Raw genomic sequence first — 26292 nt, forward strand, 5'->3', positions numbered from 1 at the left:
CCAGAGATTACTGGATGTATTTGTACTTCTCTGAGGCAGCAGATGACCTTTTACAGGGAAGCAACGAACAGTGATTCTCAAGGTGTGGCCCCCAGACCAGCGGCATGTCAGTATCACCTGGGAACATGTTAGAAAAGCAAATTCTCAGGTCTGCCCCAGACCTACTGAATCTAAACACTCTGGAAATAAAGCCCAGCCATCCATGCTTAAACAAGGCTTCAAGTAATTCTGATACACATTAAAATTGGAGGTTAGGTAAGTGACATACTAGGTATTAGAACACAGGTGTATTTGATTCCAAAGTCTATGCCTCTAGAACAGTTTGACTGACATATTTTATTTGAAAGAAATGATCAATAATTGAGAGCTTGAAACTATCACTGTTCCTTAATGGGAAAAAAAAATACCTTTCACTTTGCTCACTTGAATATGTATTATGCATATTATGTATATGCATGTATATGCATATTACTCTGTTCCGCTAAGAAAAGGAGTTCTCCGTTTTTCATCATGTGCTGAGAAAGGGCTTAGGTGGTGTTGGTTGTGCAGCTGCTGCATCTCTCTAAAGTCACAGGAGGGTGGCATTGTACTGTTTCTTGTGGTTGCCGTGTACACTGCAGTAGTACTGAAGAACCTCGTCGGTTCTGGAACATCATTGTTGGAAGCCACTGTCTGTGCCTGTGCCCTGGGGGCTTTCTTATAGTGACTCCTCACTCATGTAGATTTTTTTAAAGTTTCCTGTAGGAAGAATTCAGTGAATATTTTGGTAGGAGAAAAGGCAAAATATGCCCTTGGCCGACAGGGAGTAAAAGTACTGGTAACTTTCTCATTTTATCATCGTCTTTCCTTAAAACTATCAGGTTTGCCATCTGATTGAGTTTGCCTGAGATAGTGTCTTCATGATGCAGACCACTGCTAAATCTTGGGTCACTGAGAACCAAGAACTGAACAAGGGAGGAACTAGCTAATCTCCAGTTCTCTGTACTTAGGACACGTGGAGCCTCGTGACATCAGGGCAGGGCTAGCCAGGAGGTACCATGGCAGTGAGCCTAGCTAGGCAGGACGGGGACTAGCAGGTGGAACCGAGACTAAGAGCGGGAAAACCAGAGGTGGTGATGGCAGCACTGTGGGTCAGGAGGTGAGACTGAAGAAGTCAATGAGAGCGTGGAGGTAGAAGCAAGTGTTTGAGATTGGAAGCAGACGGTTCTCATACAGGGTTCAGGCAGTTAGCTAGCACAGACCAAGGCCCAAATGCAGGATTTGGGCAATCAAATGATACGGGCCCACTCAAAGATGGGACACAGCAGTGACAGGATAGGGGTAATGTTGATTTTGAGCCACAGCTCGGGCCTTTGAGCTCAAGATACTGCCTCCAGCCTGAGGTGGGATCTGATCTCCCAGCAGTATTAAGCTGCGGTGATCGGTGAGCACACCTCTCTTGGTCAGTGGGACTGAGGGGATTGGAGTGAACCAGACAGCTTATTCTCTCTCGAGAGCAGTGTTCTAAATGACTCAACCCACTCATATCCTGTTTTTCCCCTCGTTCTACCAGTGACTGAGAAAGTCTACGAGAGTGAATCCTGCACAGATAGTGAAGAAGAGCTTAAGATGAAGACTTCCTCTGTCCATAGGCCTCCTGCCATGGCTGTGAAAAAGGAACCCAAAGAGGAACGAAAGGGCCCAAAGAAGGGAACTGCTGCTATGGGCAAAGCCAATAGACAAGTGGCCATTACTGGCTTCTTCCAGAGAAAGTGAACTGCCATCTCTGTTAGGTCAGAGATGTGGTGTGGTCAAGGGACAAGCCCAGGACGTACAGACTCTCACTTACTGTGTAAGTTCATCCAGCGCCTCGCCTCACCTGTGTCAAAAGACTGTTCTTCCACCCTGTAAGGTTTATACGGCTTCTGGTTTTCAGCAAAAAAGAAATCACCTGGACGCAAGAGGCAAAAGAATATTTAAAAAGCTGTTACCTTCTAATGACATTTTTTAAAGCACAATTTTGACCTGTCAAGGAGAAGGTTTCACTCCAAAAATATATTGGAACAGGTTTCTGAATTATCACTGAAGCCATTAGTGGCTAATCCACTGTGTCCTACCCATCCTTTGCCCTTACCCATCCATGTGTGGCTCAGGAAGTGATCCTCCTCGTTCTTTTGTGCTCCGTGGACTTATGCAGGTATTTTTTTATCCCTGAATTTTACTGGGTGTGTCTATCATCCCCCTACCCTCCCTTCCCCACTACCACCCTTCTGTGTGAAGTATTTTCTGTAAGTCTTTTAAAGCTTGGACTAAGGCTAAAACAAAAATCTGCCTGTAATCCTCTTTTCCTCCATTATAAAGTACACTGACACACCTGGCCACAGACCAGCATGTTACTTGTGTTCTAGCCCTTTCACAAAAGCTCTTACTCTCTAGACCTTTACTTGCAATTAGTGGTTAGGGAAAAGCCTGAGGCAGAGCACAAATAGAAAGTCATGATGTATTCAACCCCCAGAAATTACTTAGAGTCAGCACTGATGATATTAGAGGACTTGTCATGTTGCTGGCGGAGGGTGTGCTGTATATTGCTCTTTGTGATTTTTGTCTCCTCTCCGCTCTCCCTTTCCCACTGTCAAGACCTAGAGAGGGAAACCCACACAGTGAAATGAAGGCTAAAAAGAGAAGTCCCTTCTTACACACAGTGTACGACAGTTAAGTAAAATTTCTCCTCTTCAAGGAACCTGAATATTAGAAACAGCAGTTTTCCAGAAAGGTAATGAGAAAGAGGTAAAGCACCTTGGTTGTCAGTGTCGCTCCTCTGTAGTTTTAACTCCCCACGTGCTTAAAAGTAAAGGTTCCCCAAGAAGAGATGGAGAGAGCCAAGTCATTGGTACATCTCAACATTTTCATTTTTTATTCATGGAAAATCATTTATTTAGTGAAAACTTGGAAGCAACTTCCTGTATGGCTGGACAGTGAGCTTGGGGGATGGAGGTGGTGTGGTCGACCTTGCACAGTGAGCTCCGAGGAGAGGGAAGGAACGCAGGCTCAGCTGCTGGCCTGACTCATGACTAACAGAGGAGGGATGTCTGACTTGCCTCTTCTCCATCCACCTTTGCCTGGTGTATGTCGTAAGTGATGCAGTCAGCCATCTACTGTTTAAGGTTAGGTTTGTGACTGACCTTTAATTAATAGGAGCTTCTTTAAGCAACTGTCATCCAGGCCCCTCCAGCCAGGCACCCCATGGACTTGATTAAAACCAGAGGTTTGGGAGATGAGTCCCGGCGATATGTCTACAACTTGAGAAGACAGAGGCTTTGTGAGCAAGCTGAGTAAAGGTTGACATATTCCAAACCTCTTTCTTTTTAAAACGTAAAAGGACAGAGAGAAGGCTGGAAGGGCTGAACTTAAACCTTTACAAAAAAATATCTGGAGAGGAATCCCTTTTAAATGGTTATTTTTGTCATTGCCTCTAGTCATTTTTCTAACTAGAAATGGAAAATTAAAAAAGCAACAATCCAGTCGTTTTTTAAAAAATTACATTGGGATCTCTAATAAAATCACATTTCGAATTGGAAACCTCTGGTGCTGGTGGAGTTCTGTCTTTGCAAGGATAATGCAAATCCTGTGATCACTGTGCCCAGTACGCTGCCTACACTCTGAGCCGTCTGTGAGGCTTGGTAAGTAGTAAGTACTGGCTGTTTTTTTCTTTTTGTAAAAAAAACAAAAAACAAAAAAAACTACCATGTTATTCACATGAGTTAAATAAATTTGAGAAGTTGTTTTAAAACAGTGCTTCAAACTGAGTGTCTGATGAGTCTGTTACTTGACAGGACAGCAAGAGTGTATGCAATTATTCAAACTCTGAACAGGAAGAAGGCTGGTTTTCAGTTTATATTGTTAAAATAGCATACCCATAGTCTGAGATGGACAAGTTATTTGCTGTCTTCATCACTTTTCAGCCCTGTGGGAAATCTTAGTTTCAGCCAACCTCATGTTTTAGTTCCTTGAGAAGAAATTCTTGTCCTGATCCTGCACATTGTGTTAGTCTGGCTTCACTACTTGCTGGCTGTATGACCACGGGCAGATTTCTAAACCTCAGGTTCTTTATCAAACTAGAGCTCAGACAAGTTACCGTGGATTGTCAAGGGTGAAGTAATTTATATACAGAATAAATTCAGAACACGTAGGTGCTTTGCAAATGATGGCTTCCTTCTTGATGTCATAAATGATGCAATTAGCCACCAGCTTCCTGAAATGTTATCGAGGATATGACCCAGATGTTACACTCTTTCAAAATCATCATTCTGGCTGTAAATGTAGTCAAAGAGGGAACGAAGATTGTTATACTGTTTTATGCAAGGTTTTAGAGAGTATATTTTCCTACTGAGAGAAAGTAAGATTCACAAATGACTATCTTTACTATTCATGAAGACATTGTACATCACGTCAGGCTTCTGTCGTGACCACTAGACTATAGAATCCTAGAAATTCTATAGAAATCCTAGTTTCTTCTACTAGTTGTCCTCAGGAACTGGTAGAAGAAATAAGGAGGTAAAATTAAATTGCAGCATCATATGGTGAGTGCAGTTGTAAATGAGCACAGGGTCTTCTGAGAGCCCACGGGAGGGCGGGTGTTGGGGAAGTCTTCCCAAAGGAGAGAAAACTAAGCAGTTTTTCTGAAGGATGAGTAGGATTCTACCAGGCAAAGATGAAAGGATTTTTTCCAGGCAGAGGAACAGGACTTTTAGGGGGAAAGGAACTGTTAGAATTTGGAAATAGGGAGGAAAATAAACCGAGAAGCGAAGTCGGGGTCTTGCTAAGGAATTTGGATTTTATTTGAAAACTGTGGGGGCCAATTGAAGAATTTTAAGAAGAGTAACATTAGAAGTTGATGTTTGTTTAAGCATGACAGCTGGCATTGTCTTTGATTTTGTGTGCCATATAGGGAGTGTTTCTACCCATGCTCGCACGTTGTATCTTAGTTCTAGTGATATTTAAAGTTCTGATGGAATTAAAAGTGTCCTGGTTAAAGTACGACTGCTTAATTCTGGCAGTCGGGATAGGCAGCTGCAGTATTTTCCCTTGTCTTCCTGCATCAACACAACTTTCTCTAGCAGAAGTGATTTCAAGTTTTTAAAAAGTGATTTTAAAAAACTGGTAGTTCTCCTCTGACATCTCAGTGATATGTGGCTCTGCTCATTTCCCTGAAAAAAGCAGAGGACGAGTGGAACAGTTCTATTCCTTTTCTTTGTTTCTCTAAGAAGACATTAGTTATTATACAGGAGAGAGCTGAAGAGAAGGGCCATATAAGGAAACGAAATAGTTGCTCCAGGACCTGAGTAGAGTGAGTGCATAATAACATATTTGCCAGAAACGTACTCTGTGTCAAGACTCGTTTTGGTAAACTTGTCTCCTTTCATTGGTTCTGGGACCTCAGTATGCTGTCATGCAGCTTTTTACCACCATGAAACATTCTGGGGCTGCCTCGTTTTGTTGGGAAAAGGCAGTGTTGCTTTCTGAATTATTACCCTGGCGGCTCTGTAAATCAGCCCATGTTGTCACCATGCCCTCTCTGAAGGGCACATTGTACCCAAATGACTGCATTTAGGATTGACTCTTGCCACTCCCTGCTGCTTGACACTTCTCACCACTTGTATCTGTGTCCAGTTTTTTTTCGTGTGTTCTTAAGTGTGGGCCACCCACAGATTGCCACCCAGGCTCTTGAGCCTGAGAAACTTGGGAAGGCTTCTGATCCAAACCCACCTTAACTCTAGAATTCCCCTTCATTTCAACCCCTAACTATCGTCTGGCTCCTCCACCACCTCTGCCCTTCTTTTTTCTCATTTGCTTTTTGCCAGACTTCTTGTTTTTTGAGGCTTCACTTTGGCTTCCCCCTCCCCCCTTTTTTTAACACTCAAAGTTCTTCACGGCTAGTCTTTTTTTCAGTCCTTTAGGCTTGCTTTCTCAAGGTTCTTATGTCTTCTACTGAACTGCTCATGAAGAATGGGAAAAAATCACATTGTTCAGTATCTGCTTTGGTCATTCAAATCCAAAGGGTCAGGGAGTTGTTGAAGAATAGTTATATTTAGTCCTAGATAAGGTACTTGAGGGATTGCAAGAGCTCAGAGGTTAGCATTTTGGAGTGGAGCACACGCACACTAAAGAGCATTGTATAGCAGCTGAGATGGTGCTTAGGTGAGGGGCAAGAGGGACTTAATTCAGAACAGAAGCGGGATAATCATAATGGGCAAAATCCATAGTCCCATGTAAAGAATAACAGGATTTAAGACAAGAAACAGGCTGAGGGAGGCTCACCATTTTAGTGGATTTTTCTCTAGCTGTTTGAACATGACTATTTACATAATCATGGTGTAAGTAAACCATGATCAAGTGAATCCTTACTGGGGTTATTTCTGCCCTACCTTAAAAATGAGAATATTGACAAGATAGCAAGCATGTACCCAGGGTTATTCAAAAGGCAGGATCTACATATATTGGATCAGTGTAAATTCAACTCAGTTTTGCACACACACAACAATTTTGACATACTGGGGAAGCAGGAAGCTGTGATGGAAGCAACACAAGTTGGGAGGCAGTGGGCCTGGATTCAAACCCTGTGCCAGGCACTGACATCAAGTGAGGTACTCATCTTCCAAGAACTTGTTTCTTCATCCTTAGAATGAGCTATACCATCTACACTAAAGGGTTGTTTCCAGGCTCCAATAAAATGATGCCTGGGCAGTTAGTCCCTAGTGTTTTGACATGCATACTGCGCTAAGTCGCTTCAGTTGTGTCTGATTCTTTCCAGCGCTACGGACTGTAGCCCGCCAGGCTCCTCTGTCCATGGGGTTCTCCAGGCAAGAATACTGGATTGGGTTGCCATTTCCTTCTCTAGGGGACCTTCCTGACCCAGGAATCAAACCAGCATCTCTTATGTCTCCTGCATTGGCAGGCGGGTTCTTTACCACTGGCATCACTGGGGAAGCCCCATTTTGACATACATTTAGCTAACACAAGGGCTTCCCTAGTGGCTCAGCTGGTAAAGAATCTGACTGCAATGAAGACCTGGGTTTGATCCCTGGGTTGGGAAGATCCCCTGGAGAAGGGAATGGCTCCCTCTCCGGTATTCTGGAGAATTCCATGGACTGTATAATCCATGGGGCCGAAAAGAGTCGGACACGACTGAGCAACTTCCACTTCCACTTTAGCTAACACAAAACAGGACACCTACTGTGTGGCAGGTACTGTTCCAAGAATGTTGAATGTATTAGCTTTTTTTAAAATTGAGGTATAGTTGATATATAATATTAGGTATACAATATAGTAATTCACAATTTTTAAAAGTTTTAGTTTATAGTTATAAAATATTTGCTATGTTCCCTGTGTTGTAAATCCTTGTGGCTTACTTATTTTATATTAGTAGTCTGTACCTCTTAATCCCCTATTCCTATCTTGCCTCTTCCTCCCAGATATATTAATTCTTAATCCTCACAGCAACCCTAAGAGACAAGTTTTTTTTTTTTCTTCCCATTTTACACATGAAGAAACTGTAACAGAAATAATGCAACTTGTTCAAGATCACCGAGTCAGCAAGTGACAGGCAGGCTATCAATCGTGACAATTTGGCTTCAGTGCCTGCAGCCTTAACCCTATGCTATACCGGTTTGGGCTCTATATTAGCTCACACTTCCATACTGCCTGATTATGATTCATGTTCATTTTTACAAGTGAAAATACAGCTAGGTTGTTCAGATCCCAGGCTGTCAGATTTGAAGGTGATCTTACTGTTTATCCAGCTCAACCACCCATCTTCTGCCTGAGTCCTCTCTACAGCATTCCTGCCAAGTGGTCTTGAATCTATAAACAAAGATTCAATTACGTTCAGTATACCATACTTACTAAATTACATAGTTAGATAAGTAAACTAATAAATGTTAGGAAGAATTTAAAGAGAGGCTAGAATAAAATTTTATGATTAATTTTTAGATCATCAGGAAATTCTTCTGAATCGAGCATAGTTTCCTAAGTAATTCATTTAGTTGCTTTTAGTCTAAATCAAGAATGCTGTTTTTCCTTGGAAAAGATTGTCCAATTCTTGGCCTTGCCTTTGACGTAACCTCTGTAAGAAAATCAAAAAATTTGGCTTTTTTTTGCCCTATTGAAGCCATGTTGAGTTCACAGGTAGTAAAGTGGCTTCAGGATGCGTGTTAGCCTCTGATGGCTCTGGATTAGACCAAGGGAGTCTTCCTCAAACCAGGTTTTCCTAAAAGATATGTGATGATTGCATAAACAGCATAATCTGGTATTGTGGGTTGTTTTTTTTTTAGCCTCTCCTGGTATAGGAGGTACAGGAAGCAGAACCATTTTCCTGAAACCATGAAGCCTGATAGGAGAGTTTCCCTTCTCCCTCTTAGTTATATTCCACCTTTTCGTGTTGCTTCACTTGATCTTATTTCACCCTTGTGATAAACCTCAAGGTTTTTCTCTCCCTTGTTTTGTAGAAAACAAGCCCAGGTCATTTATCAAGTATGCTTAACCCCACTCCCAGTAAGGAGGTGGACTAAGGCTAGAACCAAGGTCTTCAGACTTCACATCATGTAACTTTTCCACTGTAGAGCAACTGCTAAGAAGAATGTGTTGGTCTTCTCATGAATGTGCCTTGAATGAATGCTTACTGATTTGCCCAACAGTCATGGTGGCTGCTATGAAAGACAAAGGAAAACCACATCCAAGTTCTCTGCTTCCTGGAACTGAAAGTCATTGTAAAGGCCAAACATGTATGTATGTCTTGTGCATCTCATAGACTTCTGTCAAAAGTTTACTGTGTGCTAGATGCTGGGGATACAAAGATGAATTTCTTGACCTTGAGGAATTAGTGGAGGAAGAGACATAGACAAATAGTTAAAATATGCTGTAATGATAAAACACTAGTGCTTACTGTCAGAGAAGGCAATGGCACCCCACTCCAGCACTCTTGCCTGGAGAATCCCAAGGACGGAGGAGCCCAATAGGCTGCAGTCCATGGGGTCGCTAAGAGTCAGACACGACTGAGCGACTTCACTTTCACGCATTGGAGGAGGAAATGGCAACCCACTCCAGTGTTCTTGCCTGGAGAATCCCAGGGATGGAGGAGCCTGGTGGGCTGCCGTCTATGGGGTCGCACAGAGTCGGACACGACTGAAGCGACTTAGCAGCAGCAGCAGCAGTCCTTACTGTGGGCCAGAATTTGTGCTAGATCTATTTTCTTTAATCCTCAGAACACTTTTCATCAACAAATGATACAGAGGCTCAGAGTTTAAATGATTTGGCCAGTAAGTGGCAGAGGTGAGATGCATTTGTTTTCAATAATAAATTTATAATGAAAAATTGGAGGAACTAGAATACTTGAGTGACTGCGATTAGCAAACCTGTATAGGAAGCTGATTCCCTGTCAGATGGATGTGTGGGCCAATGTGGAGGCTGGAACAAAAGGAGTAAAATTAATTATAACTTCAGAATTGTCAGATAGAGATGACCTTACTGGTGGTTCAGGTCACTAAATCTTTTGGCTACAAGTCCCTGCATCTGTCTTTACATAAGGGGAACCACACGAGTGGACTATACATTAGGCTGGAAGGCTACATCTCTCCAGCTGGCCTGGGAGGACAGCCAGAGTTTAAACTCTAGGCTTTCTGACTTGAAACCTATTTTCTTTCCACTGTGTCATGTCCTCCCTCCGCTGCATGAAGGAAGTATGTGCCCACAGTCAGTGTGGGCCCAGAGAAGGGTTGTCTGTGACTGCCTTAGGGATTAAGGGTTCACGGGATAAAGTTCTTAGTAAACTAAGAATAAAAGTTTGTCAACTGGGAAAGTGAAGAGCACCCCAGGCGAAAGGAACAGGACATATTACATAAGAGGCATAGACCCATGGGAGAGCACAGAGTGTTAATGGAGTCTCAAAGGGTCAGATGGAACTGAGAACACAGACACAGGTGGTTTAGCAAGGGACGGAACAGTGGGTTTTGAGACAAGTAGGCAGAGGCCACATAACAGAGGCTTGCTGAATAGTCTAGACAATAGGCAATAGAAAGCCATTGATAAATTGTAACATCTGAGATTCGTACATTAGAAAAATCACCTTTTGTAGCCTGAAGGGAGAATCACCAATCTGAAATAGGTCATAAATCAAAGCCAAACAGCACCTGTATCTTGAGATCGAACAAGCAGACGAACACAATATGAAACTGGATTTAGTTTAGTTTCAGGCAAATTTCTGTGATCCCCTTGGAAACTCAGGACAGGAGAGGATTGGGGTGACTTCAAATGTGGCCTGAGTAGCCTTTTGCTGGGTCATCTCATGCTTGGAAATCCTCCGGCTTTTGCCTGAGCCATGGTCCTCGTTAAACCATGGAGATGGGATTGGTTCCACGGTTCCACTAAGGAACCATGTAGGCCATTCTCTGACGCACGAACACACACTCTGATTTAGACCTGGAACTGACTGTATCTCCCTGGAATTTTCTGGGCCAAAATGACCCACAGTCCCAGACTGGTCAACTAAACTCATCTCCTATGAATAATGAATAAATGTGACTAAGGTTGTATTTATTGTACACCTATTACACCCAGGTGCTTTCATATACTTTATCATTTACTCATGATTTTGTGAAATGTAGATATCAGCCCAATTTTGTGAATTAAGAAATTAAGAGAGGCTATCTGGCTAGCCTTGGCAGAGCTGGGGTTTGAGGGGCAGACTGAGGGTCCCATCACCATCCTCTCCTGACCATCTTGCATATTGTAACGAGGGTTCACATCAGGCACTCACTGAACAGCCATTATGCTCGGGACTGGACAATGATAGGCTTCTACTCTAGCAGTGAGGAGTTTTGGCTGCAAACTCCTAGGTTTACCCTAAAATAGGGGACCAGCTATCCTGAAGCCTTTGCATGAAGCCCCCACCCTTACTTAAAATTGTGTGTAACTCACGGCTTGAGTTGCGTAACTTCTTAGCCAATGACACATTAGAAGCAGCCGAGCAGCTAGAAAGTGTCACTTTTTGCTTTCAAGCAAGTGGATGTCACTTCTTGGTTTTGTATTAATAGAAAGTACTTGGATTTTAGAGTTGAGAAAGACTGGAGCTGAATGCCCATTCATTACCAGTGTGAATTTTCAGAAGTCATCGGACTTCCCTGAGCCTTGATTTGCTCATCTGTAAGATGAAGATAATATCAGTATCTACAAGCAGATCAGTATGAGGAAGAGAGACCAGGAAGTGTCCAATTCATAGTGTTTGGTCAGTAAATAATTATCATTATTTTCAAAGCAGTGCTTTGGATTTTAATCTTACCTGTGTGAGAAAAGTGAGTTGTCATCCTTCATTTGTTTGTTTTTCAACTAACCTTTGTTATAGACAACACATCGGCCTATCACATCTGCTGCTCTGCCGAATTAGGAGAGAGTGTTCAAGTGGTCAGCCTTGTGATTCTGATCACCTGTCCCTCTCAGTGGGCTGACATGTCCTTCTGTATACATTCCGAACTCTTGTTTCAACCACACTTCTACTTGAAACGGTTTAGAGGAAAGCCAGGGGTCTGAGTACACATTCTATGTCTCCAAAATCAGGCATCAGAGGGCTCTTTTATAAGTGAAAAGTAAACAGATCTCCGGCAGTGAAGAGGCCTCCTCCTGCCTGCCCCAGTGATGGGGGCTGGGGTGCTCATAGTCATGCCTGCAGTGTGAGCCCATCTGTTTTTTCTGTCCGCCTCCTGAGTACTGTCCCCTCGCGGTTTGCATCATTCCCAGATACGAGCCAACTCCAACCTCCTCAATCCACTTGGTCAATAACTGTCTTATTTAAACACACTCCCTCTCTCTTTGGGCGCCAGATGTGAAGTTTCAAGGCAGTAGAGGCCAGGCTGGCTAACGCCGGGACACCTGCTTCAGCAGGCAAGCCAGTCAGCTGCTGCTTCTGATGATGTTGGCCCTTTTTCATGGACTTCATGAGGGTTTCACCCCACCAAGCACACACACAGGCAGCTGAAGGAGCCTCATAAATTATGGTTTTGTTTGTTTACTTAGGGCAGGCAGCGTGGTGTAGTGGAAAGAGCCTGCACTTGGAAGCAGAAAACATGGGTTTGAGTCCTCGCTGCTTATGGGATTTTGTCTTCAGAGTACCTCTTTCCTCACAGATATATAACACCTGAAATGATGATAAGTGCTATTTGTTTATCTGCTTATCTCCTCCACCACAGTGTAGTCAGTCCTAGGAGGTCAGGGCCTACTTTGGCCATAGTTCCATCTCCAGCACCTAGGACAGTGCCTGGAACATAGTAGGCTCTTAGAGAAGATTTCTTAAATGAATGAATTCTAAAACTACCTCTTCCACTCACTGGCCATGCCTTCTGGGGAAAGTCATTTTATCTTCCTTGGGCCTTCATTCTGTCAGCTGTAAAATGAAACCATTAGATTGCTATTCCTGATGCTCTAAGATGATAAGAGTTCATTCATTTAAAAAAGTTACTTTGGCACTTCCCTGGTGGTCCGGTGGCTAAGACTGCACACTCCCAAAGCATGGGGCCTAGGTTCCATCCCTGGTCAGGGAACTAGATCCCACATGCCAAAACTAAGAGTTTGCATATGCTGCAACTAAAGATCCTACATGCCGTAACTAAAGAACCCAAACACGCCACAATGAAGACAGAAGATCCCATGTACTGCTACTAAGACTGGGTGCAGCCAAATCTATATCTCTCTCTCTCTCTCTCTCTCTATATATATATATAAGTTACCTTGTGTCTCTGGGATGGGCACTCTGCCAATCCCTGAAAATATACAGTCATGAATGAGTCAGAACCTGCCCTCACAGAGTTTTGAAAGGGAGAGGCGACCAAATAAATTATGGCATGCACAGGTATTTAAGGACTGCTGTGATAAGCCCCACAAAGGATCTGCAGAGGCCACTGTGACAAGATGTAATGGGCCTAACTATGTTGGGGGTCATCAGGGCGCTATCCCAGCAAGAGTGACATTTAAGCTCAGACTTTACAGATAAGTAGGGGTTGGCCAGGCAAGGCGGGTAAAGGATTTCAGGCACATGTAAAGACCCTGGTGGAATGTGGCTGAGGTGCAGTGATCGACAGAAAGATTGTACCCAAGCTGAGGCCAGAGAGGTAGGCTGAGCCAGACTGTTGAGAAGCCTGTGACTGTGGAAAGGACTGTGTCATTCTAAAGGCAAAGGAAATCATGGAAGACAAGACCTGCCATTACGGAGAGAGCCCTAGTACAGTCAAAAGGGACATCTGTACCCCTTCCTTACATCCTAGGGTAGGTGGGCAGATAGCACCCCATTTTGTAGATAAGGAACCAGGCTTAGGGAGGCCAGGTGACTTACCAAGACCACTGGGCATGTCAGTGGCAGAATTTCATCTTTGACCTTTCAGTCCACTCCTCTCTCTATAGCTATAGGGACAGGAAACAGGAAGAGCTATAGGAAGCATGAAACTCCCCAAGGCCTAGGAGGAAGCTGAAAGGTACCTCACATTGGTGAATGACCAATTCACTGACAGTGAGGCACTCAGGTGTGTGGCTGCTGCTGCTGAGAATGTGGTGTGGTTCCTGGAGATGTAAGCGGAGGGTCTGTGAAGCTGATAGAACCCTGTGGACTGGGGGCTAAAAAAGTACTAAGAAGGGACTTCCCTGGTGGTCCAGTGGTTAAGGATCCTCCTGCCAATGCAGGGGGCACGAGTTTGATCCCTGGTCAGGGAAGATCCATATGCCATGGAGCAACTAAGCCTGTACTCCATAACTACTGAATCCACATTCTAGAGCCCATAAGCTGCAACTACTGACCCCACATGGTCCAACTACTGAAGCCTCCATACCCACAGCCCATGCTCTGCAACAAGAGAAGTCACTGCAATGAAAAGACCTTGCACCACAACTAGAGAAAGCCCACAGGCGGCAATGAAGACCCAGCACAGTCCTTGAGAAAGAAAGTACTGGGAAGGAAGAAAACTCTAGTAGAAGCTGAGTCGGTGGGGAGATCAGCATGAGTGACCACTGCCAGTAGACTTCTGAGAGTATCATAATGGGCTTGTTAGCTCCCCGAGTGGGGTTATGGGCCCAAGAGTCAGAGATCTTAGTGCTCACTACCCACACTTGGCTGGTGGGAGAGGCCTGTACTTTTGTTTCCTATAGGGCCCTGCACAGACTATGCTCTGGGTATGTTTCAGAACCAAACTGACTTTTCAGCAATTTACTGTTGATTGAACAAATGTTTAATGTGGTGCTGCTGCTGCTAAGTCGCTTCAGTCGTGTCCGACTCTGTGCAACCCCAGAGACGGCAGCCCACCAGGCTCCCCCGTCCCTGGGATTCTCCAGGCAAGAACACTGGAGTGGGTTGCCATTTCCTTCTCCAATGCATGAAAGTAAAAAGTGAAAATGAAGTCACTCAGTCATGTCTGACTCTTAGCGACCCCATGGACTGCAGCCTACCAGGCTCCTCCATCCTTGGGATTTTCCAGGCAAGAGTACTGGAGTGGGGTGCCATTGCCTTCTCCAAATGTGGTGCTAGGGAGGGGAAATAAAGATCAGGATGTCATGGTTCATGCCTCCACAGAGTTTACAATCTAGTGAGGGTTGACTGTTGGTAAGAAGTATAATAATTACAATATTTAAGGGAAGGGCTATGAGAGAGAAGTACAGGACACCATGAAACTTCTCGACTAGAAGAGGCCTCAAGTCGAGACTTGGTGGATATGCTAAGGATGCAGGGTAAATTTTGGTGAGGACAAGGACTATGTATATCCTTTTCACTGCTAGATCATAGCACCTGCTACATGATGCTGCACTCTGCTTAGTCGTTCAGTCATGTCCGACTCTTTGCAATCCTATAGACTGTAGCCTGCTGGGCTCCTCTTGTCCCTGGGATTCTCCAGGCAAGAATACTGGAGTGGGTTGCCATGCCCTCCTCCAGGGGGGCTACATGATAGACCTCCATAAATTCTTGATGAGTGAATAAACAAAAGGAGGAGTGAATAAAGTTATGCCGATTTCTAAATCAGTGAGCCAAGTTGAGGATGTAAATAAAGTTCCACAGTGGCTGTATCAACCTACATTCCCACCAGCAGTGTAAGTGTGTCCCTTTTTCTCCACACCCTCTCCAGCATTTATTGTTTGTAGACTTTTTGATGATGGCCATTCTGACTGGTGTAAACTCATTGTGCTTTTGATTTGCTTTTCTCTAATAATGAGCGATGTTGAGAATCTTTTCATGTGTTTGTTAGCCATCTGAAAGTCTTTGGAGAAATGTCTTTTTCCCACTTTTTGATTGGGTTGTTTTTCTGGTATTGAGTTGTATGAGCTGGTTGTATATTTTGAAAATTAATCCTTTGTCAGTTGTTTCATTTGCTATTATTTTCTCCCATTCCAAGGGTTGTCTTTTCACCGTGCTTATAGTTTCCTTTGCTGTACAGCAGTTTTTAAGTTTAATCAGGTCCCATTTGTTTATTTTTGTTTTTATTTCTGTTACTCGAGGAGGTGGGTCATAGAGGATCTTGCTTTGATTTATGTCATCGAGTGTTCTGCCTATGTTTTCCTCTAAGAGTTTTATAGTATGGAGATTACTTTAAAAACTAGCAATAAAACCACCATATGACCCAGCAATCCCACTCGTAGGCATATACCCTGAGGAAACCAAAGTTGAAAAAGACACATGTATCCCATTGTTCATTGCAGCACTATTTACAATAGCTAGAACATGGAAGCAACCTAGATGCCCATCGACGATGAATGGATAAAAAAGTTGTGGTACATATACACAGTGGAATATTACTTAGCCATTAAAAAGGAATGCATTTGAGTCAGTTCTGATGAGGTGGATGAACCTAGAACCTATTATACAGAAGGAAGTGAGTCAGAAAGAGAAAGATAAATATCGTATTCTAATGCACATATATGGAATCTAGAAAAATGGTTCTGAAGAATTTATCTACAGGGCAGCAATGGAGAAACAGACATAGAGAATAGACTATGGACATGGGGAGAGGGGAGGAGAGGGTCAGATGTGTGGAAAGAATAACATGGAAACTTACATTACCATATGCAAAATAGATAGCCAACGGGAATTTGCTGTATGTCTCAGGAAACTCAAACAGGGGCTCTGTGTCAACCTAGAAGGGTGGGATGGGGAGGGAGATGGGAGGGAGTTTCAAAAGGGAGGGGATATATGTATACCTGTGGCTGATCCATGTTGAAGTTTGACAGAAAACAACAAAATTCTATAAAGCAATTATCCTTCAATAAAAAAATAAATTAAAAAATAATAATAAAGTTTCATACAGAGAAGAAGGCAATGTAAAGGCCTGGATAGATTTAGAACATAGTCCAATATGGCTGAAGCAAAGTCAAGAAAGCTCAGAGTGGCAAGATTCAAGGTTGAAGAGGTTTAAAAGGTCAGGTCATGCAGAGGAAGAAACAAAACAAAAAGACAGACAGACACTAGTGGCTGATCACATACACACAAACAGGGAAAGCCAACAACTCAGGTGGCCTGAGTTTGCAGTGTTGGTTGGGGCAAGCAAAGGACCAGAAATTTAATAGGGATATACCAAGAATGAGCCAATATAGTAGGCCTTGATAAAGTCCCAAACCAGCTCCACCAAAACACATGAAAGACCAAAGAGTGTACGCAGGAGAGATCTGTGTACAAAAGTGTACACTGTACACAGGAGAGACCAAAGAGTGCCCTGGCTATCCACATATTCCTGGTAGAACTTAAGGCCATGTAAGCAGCAGAGAGGACATGAGTGCACTCAACAGAAAGTAAGAGCTGGGGCGGATTTGTAAACTGCTATGGTTTTGAATGTACTTTCTAACCCACACATTAGACTCATCGTAGAACCAGTGAAGAAAACAAAAGTCTTTTGGGCTTAGAGTGTTTGAATACAGCCTCTAACCAGTGACTGGTTGACTACTTAGCAATGCTGACACAGAGGCAATCCCTAGGAAGCAAGGCTTAAAACTAAAGTCAAGAATTCAAGAAACAAAACAAAAATAAGGTAGATACCAATGGCTGCACACTATAGGTTCCACAGATTTATTCCAGGCAAATTACTAAACCACCAAAAACAACACAACCCCTAAAAGAAGAAAGAACAGATTTCAGAATTGCTAGAATATATTATCTAACAAACACAAGAAATGAGATCTGCAAAGAAATGGGAAAGTGTGATCCATATTCACATGGGAAAAGCAGTCAATACAACAATACGCAGATTTTAAAACCTTATCAACCAATTTTACCTGATTGACATTTACAGAACACTGCACTCAGTAACTGCAGAATATCTGTTCTTTTCAACTGTGCATGGAGAATAAGCCATGCATCTTTTTACAAAATTCAACACCTATTCTTGATAAAAAGGGAACACCCCCCGCAATTTTCCAAAAACTAGAAAAAGAACAAAACATTCTAAATCTGTAAAGCAGAATGTGATATTGGCCATTATTAATTCATTCAATATTATATCATTGGAGGTTCTGGCCAATAGAATAAGACAACTAAATAAGAGACATAAAAAAGGAAAGTATGGCTTCAAAACGAAGAAGTAAAATTGTCTTTATTCTCAAAGAACATGATCATGAACATAGAAAAACCTAAGAAAATCTAAACAGACAAGAAAAACAAAAACAAAAACAACTATGGAGCTAAGTGCATTTCACAAAATGATGAGATACCAAGTCAACATACAAGAATCAATTGTGTTAACATACATTAGTAATAAGCAACTGAAAATTTTTAAAAATTTAAATACTATCCATAATAGCATTGAAACAAAATACTTAGGAATAAATATAACAAAATGTGTACAAGACCTCTACATCAAAAATCATAAACACTGAAAAGAGAAATTAAATTCAAAATTAATGGAGAAATATCATGTTCATGGATTGGAAGAACCCAGTATGTTAATTTGTCAGTTCCCCCCAGATTCATAAATAGGTTGGAAGCAATATCAAATTTCTAGCAATCCTCTTTTAAGAAATTGACAAGTTGGTTCTAAAATTTATAGGGAAATATAGAAGATCTAGAATATAGCCATCCTGAAATAGAACAGAGGTAAAGAATTTACCATTACAGAGGAGAATAAACAAACTAAATAGTTTTTGCACAGCAAAGGAAACTACCAACAAAATGAAAAGGCAGCCTACTGAGTGGAAGAAGATATTTGCAAATGATATATCTGACAAGGGATTCATATGCAGAATACATGAAGAACTCATACAATTCAGCACCAAAAAAACAAACAACCAATTTAAAAAATGAGCAGAGGACCTGACTAAACATTTTCCCAAAGACAGATAGATGGCCAACAGACACATGAAAAGATGCTCAGCATCACCAATCTTCAGGGAAGTGAGACACCAATGAGATACCACCTCACACTGTCAGAATGGCTATCCTTAAAAAGACAACAAATAATAAATAACAGTGAGGATATGGAAAAATAGGAATGTTTGTGCACTGTTGGTGCTATTGCAAATTGGTGTAGCCACTATGGTAAACAATATGGTAGTTTCTAAAAAAGTTAAAAATAGAACTACAGTACAATCCAGCAATTTCACTTCTGGATATTTTCCCAAAGAAAATAAAAGCATTGATTCTAAAAGATATAGGCACAGCACTGTTCATTGCAGCATTGTTTATAAAAGCCAAGATTTGGAAAGAATCTAAGTGTCCATTAATAGATATATGGATATATGGATAAAGATGTGGTGTGTATGTATAATGTTTTATAGAACAAAATAGAAACAGGCTCACAGATACAGAGAACAAAAAGATGGTTGCCAGAGGGGGGAGGTAATAGGGGGGTGAATGAAATAAGCAAGAGAAATTAAAAGGTACCAACTTCTGGTTACAAAATAAAGGAGTCATAGGTGTAGAGCATGGGAAATATAGTCAATAATATTACAGTAACTTTATATGGTGACAGATGGTAACTAGACTGTGACTATTTTGTAATTATAGAAATATCAAATCATATAATGTGTACCTGGAATTCACAGTGTTGTAGATCAATTACACGTCAATTAGCAACAACAAAAAAGGACATGTAACCACTGTTTTCTAAGATGTTCTGCAGTAAATAATACTTACATTGTTACAATGATGCAAAAGCTAATTATCAGTATAATTAAAATTATGATAAAATTTGGAGAAGAGGATGAGGAAGGAGAGGTGAAGTTATTAAGTCTTTATCTCTTATAACATTTATAAATTTAAAGATTACTTTTTTCTTTTTACTGTGCATATATGAGATGATAGATGTTAATGAAATGTAGTATAATCATTTTGCTGCTGCTGCTGCTAAGTTGCTTCAGTTGTGTCTGACTCTGTATGACCCCATAGATGGCAGCCCACCAGGCCCCTCCATCCCTGGGATTCTCCAGGCAAGAATACCAGAGTGGGTTGTCATTTCCTTCTCCATTGCATGCATGCATGCTAAGTCGCTTCAGTTGTGTCCGACTCCATGTGACCCCATGGACAGCAGCCCACCAGGCTCCTCTGTCCACAGGACTCTCCAGGCAAGAATACTGGAGTGGGTTGCCATTTCCTTCTCCAGTAATCATTTTATAATATATGTAAATCTAACTGTCAAGCTATATATTTTAAATTTATACAGTGATATAAGCCAATTATTTCTCAATAAAATTGGGAAAAAATTTTTATATGGAAATATAAAAGATCTAGAATAATCTGTGGCCCATCCATGTTGTCTCAAATGGCAATCTTGATTTAGGACATAGTTGAAGAATTTACATTACCTGATCTCTGATCTTATAGTAATGCCATAGTAATCAAGACAGTGTGGTACTGGTATAAAGATGAAAAAAATAGGTCAATGGGACAGAATACTTAGTCCAGAAATAATGAGTAGGTAACTGATTTTCAGGCCTCCTCGGTGGCTCAGCAGTAAAGAATCTGCCTGCAATGCAGGAGATGCAGGTTCAATCCCTGTGTGGGGAAGGCCCTCTGGAGGGCAGGGCATGGCAACCCACTCTTGTATTCTTGCTTGGAGAATCCCATGGACAGAGGAGCCTGGCAGGCTACAATCCATAGGATCACAGAGTCAGACATGACTGAAGAGACGTAGCACGCACAACTGATTTTCATCCAAAGAGCAAAAGCAATTCAATGTGGAAAGAAAAGTCTGTTCAACAAACAGTGTTGAAACAGTTGGCTATGAAAATGTTTTCTAGAAGAAAACATAGATTATTTTAATGATCTTTGGCTAGGCACAGATTTCCTAGACAGGTCCCAGAAAGAAATAACCATAAAAGAAAAGTCAAAAATAGTATTCATCAAAATTTAAAGGTTTAATTTAAAGCTTCTGCTTATCAAAAGACACCATTAAGAAAATGATTAGGAAAGCCATAGACAGAATAAATAGTCACTATACATTTATCTATAGCCATATCTATATTGACAAAGGAATTTTATTTGGAATATATAAACAACTCCTACAACATTAAGAACACCAAGTTAAAATCCAATTTTTAAAAAGTGGGCAAAAGATAAACAGACTCTAAACAAAGGGAGATAAACAAATGGCCAATAAACACATGAACAAGTGCTTAATATCATTATTTATCAATGAAACAAATGAAAACATCATTGAGATATCACAACAGGCCCACTAGAATGGCTAAAATTTAAAAGGCTGGCAATACCTACTGTGGTGAGGATATGGAGTAAGCAAAATACATCGCTGGTGGGAGTGTAAAGTGTAGTGATGCAATCACTTTGAAAATTAGTCTGGAACTTTCTCATAAAGCTAACATGTACCTACCAAATGACTCAGCAATTCCACTTGTAAATATTTACCCAAGAAAATGAAAACATATGTCCATATAAAGATTTTTACACTAATGTTCATAGCAGCTTTATTCCAAAACTGGAAACAACCCAAATATCTATCAACAGGTGAATGGATAAACAAATTATGCTATATTCATATAACAGAATACAACTCAGCAATAGAAAGGAATGAACTCTACCAAACATTTAAAGAAGACTTCACACCAGTTTTCCCAAACTCTTCCAAAAATTCAAAGAGAAGACACTTCTCAATTCATTCTATGAGATCACTGTTACCCTACTACCAGAAACCAAAGACATCACAAGCGAACTACAGACTAGTACCTCTTATGAGTAAAGATGCAGAAACCCTCAACAAAATACTACCAAACTGAGTCAGCAACATATAAAAAAAATTACATGCCATGACCAAGTGATATTTATCCTAGGAATGTAAGATTGATTAAACATCTGAAAATCAGTTACTATAACGTCTTATCAATAGAATAAAGGTTAAAAACTACATGATTATCTCAATAGTCAGATAAAGTATTTGACAAAATCTAACATGGTTTAATGATTTAAAAATAAAAAACACTTAAAAAAAAAAAAAAAGAATAGAAGAGAACGTCCTCAACCTGATAAAAGGCACTGATGGAAACCCATGGCTAACATCATATTTAATGGTGAAAATCTGAAAGCTTTCGCCGTCTGATCAAGAACAAGACAAGGATGTCTCTTACCACTTCTATTTAATGTTGTACTGGAAGTTCTAGCCAGAGCAATTAAGCAAGAAAAAGCAACAAAAGGGACCCATATTGGAAAGAAAGAAGTAAAACTATCTCTATGTTCGGAAGACGTAAACTTCTAGTTGAAAATCCTAAGGAATACACTAAAACACTAAACCTAATAAACTAGTTCAGTAAGATTTCAGAAACAAAATCAATACACAAAAGTCAATTTTTGTATTTCTACAAACTAGAGATGAACAATCTAAAAATTAAATTAGAAAACAGTTCCATTTAGAATGGTATCAAAAAGAACAGAAATACATTTAACAAAGAAATATAACATTTGTATTCTGAAAACCACAACACACTGTCAACAGAAATTGAAGAAGACCCAAGTAAGTGGAAAGATACCCCACTATCATAAATCAAAAAATTTAATATTGTTAAGATGGGAATGCTCTCTACATTGATCTGCAGATTGAATGCAGTCTCTATCAAAATCTTTTAGCAAAATATCACTTTTGTGTGTGTGCAAAAATTGACAAGCCAATCCTGAAATTTATATGCATATATAAGGGGCCATAAATTGTCAAAACTATCTCAAAATGGAAGATGAAAGTTGGAGTCTCAAATTTCCTGATTTCAAAACTTACTACAAAGATATAGCGATCAAGACAGCCTGATGCTGGCATAAGGACAGACATATAGATCAATAGAACAGAATTTATAGTTCAGAATTAAATGCTTATATTTATGGTCATCTGATGTTTGACATGGGTGCCAAGATACTTCATGAGAAAAGAATAGTCTTTTCAATAACTGGATATTCACATGCTAAGAAATAAACTTGGGTTCCTTTCTTGCTTTATATGTAAAAGCAACCTGAAGGTAGGAGGTAGGGGTGAATGGGGAATCCTTTAATAAGAGTTTGCTTCACAAGATGAAAAGTTCTGAAGATTGATTGCACAGCAGTATGAATGTAGTTAACACTACTGAACTGTATACTTTAAAATAGTTAAGATAGTAAATTTTATGTTATGGATATTTTACCACAATTTAAAAGTTTTTAATAAAAATATTTAACTCAAGGTGGATTATAGACTTAAATATGAGGACTAAAACTATAAAACTCTTAAAATTTTATAAACTTGGGTTAAATAAAGCCTTTTTAAAACACCAAAGTCATAAATGATAGAAGAAAAGATAGTTAAACTGGACTTCAAAAATAAAAAAAGATCACCCACAGAATGGGAGAAAATATTTGTAAATGATTTATCTCATAAGGGAACTGCATTCAGAATATATAATGAACTGTTACAATTCAACAATAAACAAATAACCTACCTGAAAAATGGGCAAAGAATCGGAATAGAATTTCTCCAAAGAAGATACACAAACAGCCAATAAACACATGAAAAAAAAAAATGCTTAGCATCATTAGTCATTAGAGAAATGCAAATGAGAATTACAATAAGAAAACACTTTACACCCACTGGAATAGCTTTAATAAAAAATACAGTCACAAGTGTTGTTGAGGATATGGATAACGTGGAACCCTCATGCCTTGCCAGTGGAAATGCAAAATGGTGCAGCCCTTTTTGAAAACCACTTGGTAGCTCCTCAAGAAGTGTTCTTGCCTGGAGAATCCCAGGGACAGGGCAGCCTGGTGGGCTGCCGTCTATGGGGTCGCACAGAGTCGGACACGACTGAAGTGACTTAGCAGCAGCAGCACCAGCAAGAAGTTAAACATATAGTTGTTACCATATGACCCAGAAATTCTACTCCTAGGTAGTAATATATATCCAGAAGAAATAAAGCTTATGTCAAAACAGAAATTTGTACACAAATGTTCGTAGCAGTGTTATTCCTAATAGCCAAAAAGTAGAAACAAGCTAAATGTCCCTCAATTGATGAACAGATAAGTAAAATGTGGCATATCCATACAACAAAGTATTATTCAGCCAAAAAATGGGGTGAGGTATTAACACATGCCATAACATGAATGGACCTTATAAATCTTATACTAAGCAAAAGAAGACAGAACACAGGACTGTGTATTATGTAACATTGGGATGCAGAGTAGACTCAAAAGGTACAGCACATAATCAGTATCTGCTGAATGAATAAAGGAATTAAGTAAAATGCCCAGGACCTGGCCAACTGGATTTAGAAGTTGAAAGAGAAAAAAACTAAGTTAATGCTGAGTTTTCTAAGCTGGGTGAATGAGGAGCAGGTGGAAGCATGAACAATACCTGGAGAGACCTGGTAGGCTCTGGAAATCTCGGGCCTCAGAGGGAAGCACAGATTGGCGTCATTGACTTAGAGGTGATAGTCTTGGTTAGACGATGGTTAAGTTTACCAAGGCAAAAAGTTCAGAAATAAAAAGAGCCAGGGCAGGGGTGCACCTGAGCCTTCTGCCCTTTTTTTTCTTTGGAAGAAGTTGTCTGAGACCCTGGGTATTCAAGTGACAAGAGGGGTGTGTGGTGCAGGGGACAGAACCCAGGACTAGGGTCTGAGGACCTATCTTGCTACTTGACCTTGGGCAGCTGATCTTACTGTTTGAAGCTCAGTTTCCTCACCTGTAATCAGGGACAATAATGCCAGTTCTCTCTCCCTCCCCAAACTGTGGCCTGGACTAAAAAGGGAGAAAGCATAAGAAAGTGCTTTGTAAACTGTAAAAGACTCACCAAATGTGAGGGATTATTATTATTGCAGTGGGAGATGCAGAAGGCCAATAAAATGGATTTGGTTGCAATAAGCACAGGGGTTACTTTCTGTTTCTTAAAAAAAAAAAAAGGAAGAAAGAAAAACCAGCAGCAGCAAGTACTGCCAGGGGCACAGCGTAGTTTTTCCAACTTTGAGAAGCAAATAAGAGACAGGGGCCAACTGGCTCATCCCAGGAGGCCTGTCTTCACCAATTGAATCTGAACTCATGGCCTAGCGAATGGCTGCAGGCACGGGCCCAGGACAGCAGGCCCTGTCCTGGCCAGGCGGGCCCCAGGGAGTGTGGGGCCAATGGAGGTTGTCCACATGGCCAGAGACCTGGTTCCTGGGACCCTGTGGGTTGGAGCTTCCTGCAGGCCCTGCCCAGCCAGATGTCCTCCTTAGGGTCCCAGGTGGCCCATGAAGGGTGCTGCCCATCCCCGAGGCCACATTCGGGAGCACCACTTCAGGGTTAGGTAGAGAGATGACCATGGCTTCACCACAAAATAGGCCAAGCTGGGCTCCTATGACTCTCCAGGTGGCCAGCCTCATTAGAGCCCAGGGCCGCCGTGGGCCTGCCAGCACTGTGGGACAAAGTCCAGTGCAGGAGGCTTGAGGAAGCTGCGTCCAGTTCTTTCCAGGCCCAGAGACACGTCTCCCCAATGCCTGGCTAGATGTGAGCCCCAGCAATTTATGTGCCAGCCTGGAGACAGTCCCCTCAAACAGCACCTCTGAGGCAGCCACACTCTCAGCAAAGCTTCAAGGCCAGGGTGAGAGAGAACCTCAGCCACCATCTAGTCCAGCCCACTTGCCCCCTTTTTCAGCTGAAGAACCTGAGGCCTGGACAGACAAGAACAAGAAGGTCAGATCAGGGGAGCTTCTCTGAAGTTGAACTATAGTGCAGAGAGCAGAAATCAGGACTTCAGCACCCCCGGCCATCTACCTCTCCCCATTACTGTTATTTTCCAGTCTCTTCCCCTCAAGACCACTGCTCGTTCACCTCCCTGAGCTGCCTGGCCAGCCCTACCAGCCTGAGGCTAGGCCTCTGCTTCCCTCCCTGTCCGGTGCACAGGCCTCCCTGGGCAGGCAATGCAGGGGAAAGGGTGGAGGTCAGGAACCCCATCACCAGGTCCACTTCTGCCAATACTGGGGAGGAACTGGCACAGAAAGAATGTCACCTTCTGCAGAATGACTCTCCCATCGAGGCCCTGTGCTGGAATTTCTTCTGCTTTTCCTGATGCTACCTCCCAGAGCATCTGTTCTTCCCTTCAAAGTTCATCCTCCTTCCTCGAAGCCCGGCTGAGGACTTAGACCCAGCACCATGCCCTCTGCATGCGCTAAGACACAGACACAACTCACCAGCACAGCCTGTCCGGTTGAGGAGACACGAGAATGCCCTGCTGCCAGCATGAGCTGCATATGAGGGAGGGAAGGACGGCGGAGAGGCCCGGGGGTACCCCCTCCGCCCCCAGCCCAGCCCACCAGGGAAGGCCTCAAGTTCAGTGGGAGCTTGAGGAGACAATTCCCAGGGCACACTGAGGTGAGGAGGGGGACAGGCTCAGGGGATGGTGTGGGGTTCACATGTCTTAATCCATAGGCTGAGCAGGGCTGAGGCTGAGGCCACGGGAGAAGAAGACAGCTGTTGGCAGGTTCACAGTGTGTTTTCCAACATCAAACAATGAACGCAGTTTTGACATCCTCTACTGTCAGCTCCCACAGGTGAAGGGCTCCAATCCACAAGAACAGCCCCACCTGTGCTGCTGGAGGATTAGCTGAGAGTGGGTGGTCCATATAACCTCCTCCTCAGGTTCACTTAATTTTCTGGAGTGGCTCACAGAACCCAGAGGAACATTCATTAATGTTTACCAGTTTATCACCCACTCTAGTATATTCTTACCTGAGAATCCCTTAGACAGAGGAGCCTGGTGGGCTGCAGTCCATGAGGTCACAAAGGGTCAACATGACTGAAAGCAACTCAGCACAGCACAGCACCAGTTTATTAGACAGGGTGTTATAAAGGATAAAAATGAACAGCCG

At 41.9% G+C, this 26292-nt stretch overlaps 1 protein-coding gene across 3 annotated transcripts in view; it reads left to right on the forward strand.

Moving 5' to 3' along the window:
• POLD3 (polymerase (DNA-directed), delta 3, accessory subunit) overlaps nt 1-3781 on the forward strand; it is a 44520-nt gene extending 40739 nt beyond the window's left edge. For all 3 annotated transcript variants that reach the window (XM_010848864.1, XM_010848863.1, XM_010848865.1), the window contains exon 12: nt 1553-3781. In XM_010848864.1, coding sequence (XP_010847166.1) covers nt 1553-1755 — 203 coding nt within the window. In that variant the 3' untranslated portion in view covers nt 1756-3781. The remainder of the gene's footprint in view (nt 1-1552) is intronic.
• Nucleotides 3782-26292: the final 22511 nt, after the last annotated feature.

Source organism: Bison bison, unplaced genomic scaffold (assembly GCF_000754665.1).
Source record: "Bison bison bison isolate TAMUID 2011002044 unplaced genomic scaffold, Bison_UMD1.0 scf7180017864276, whole genome shotgun sequence".
Lineage (NCBI taxonomy): Eukaryota > Metazoa > Chordata > Mammalia > Artiodactyla > Bovidae > Bison > Bison bison.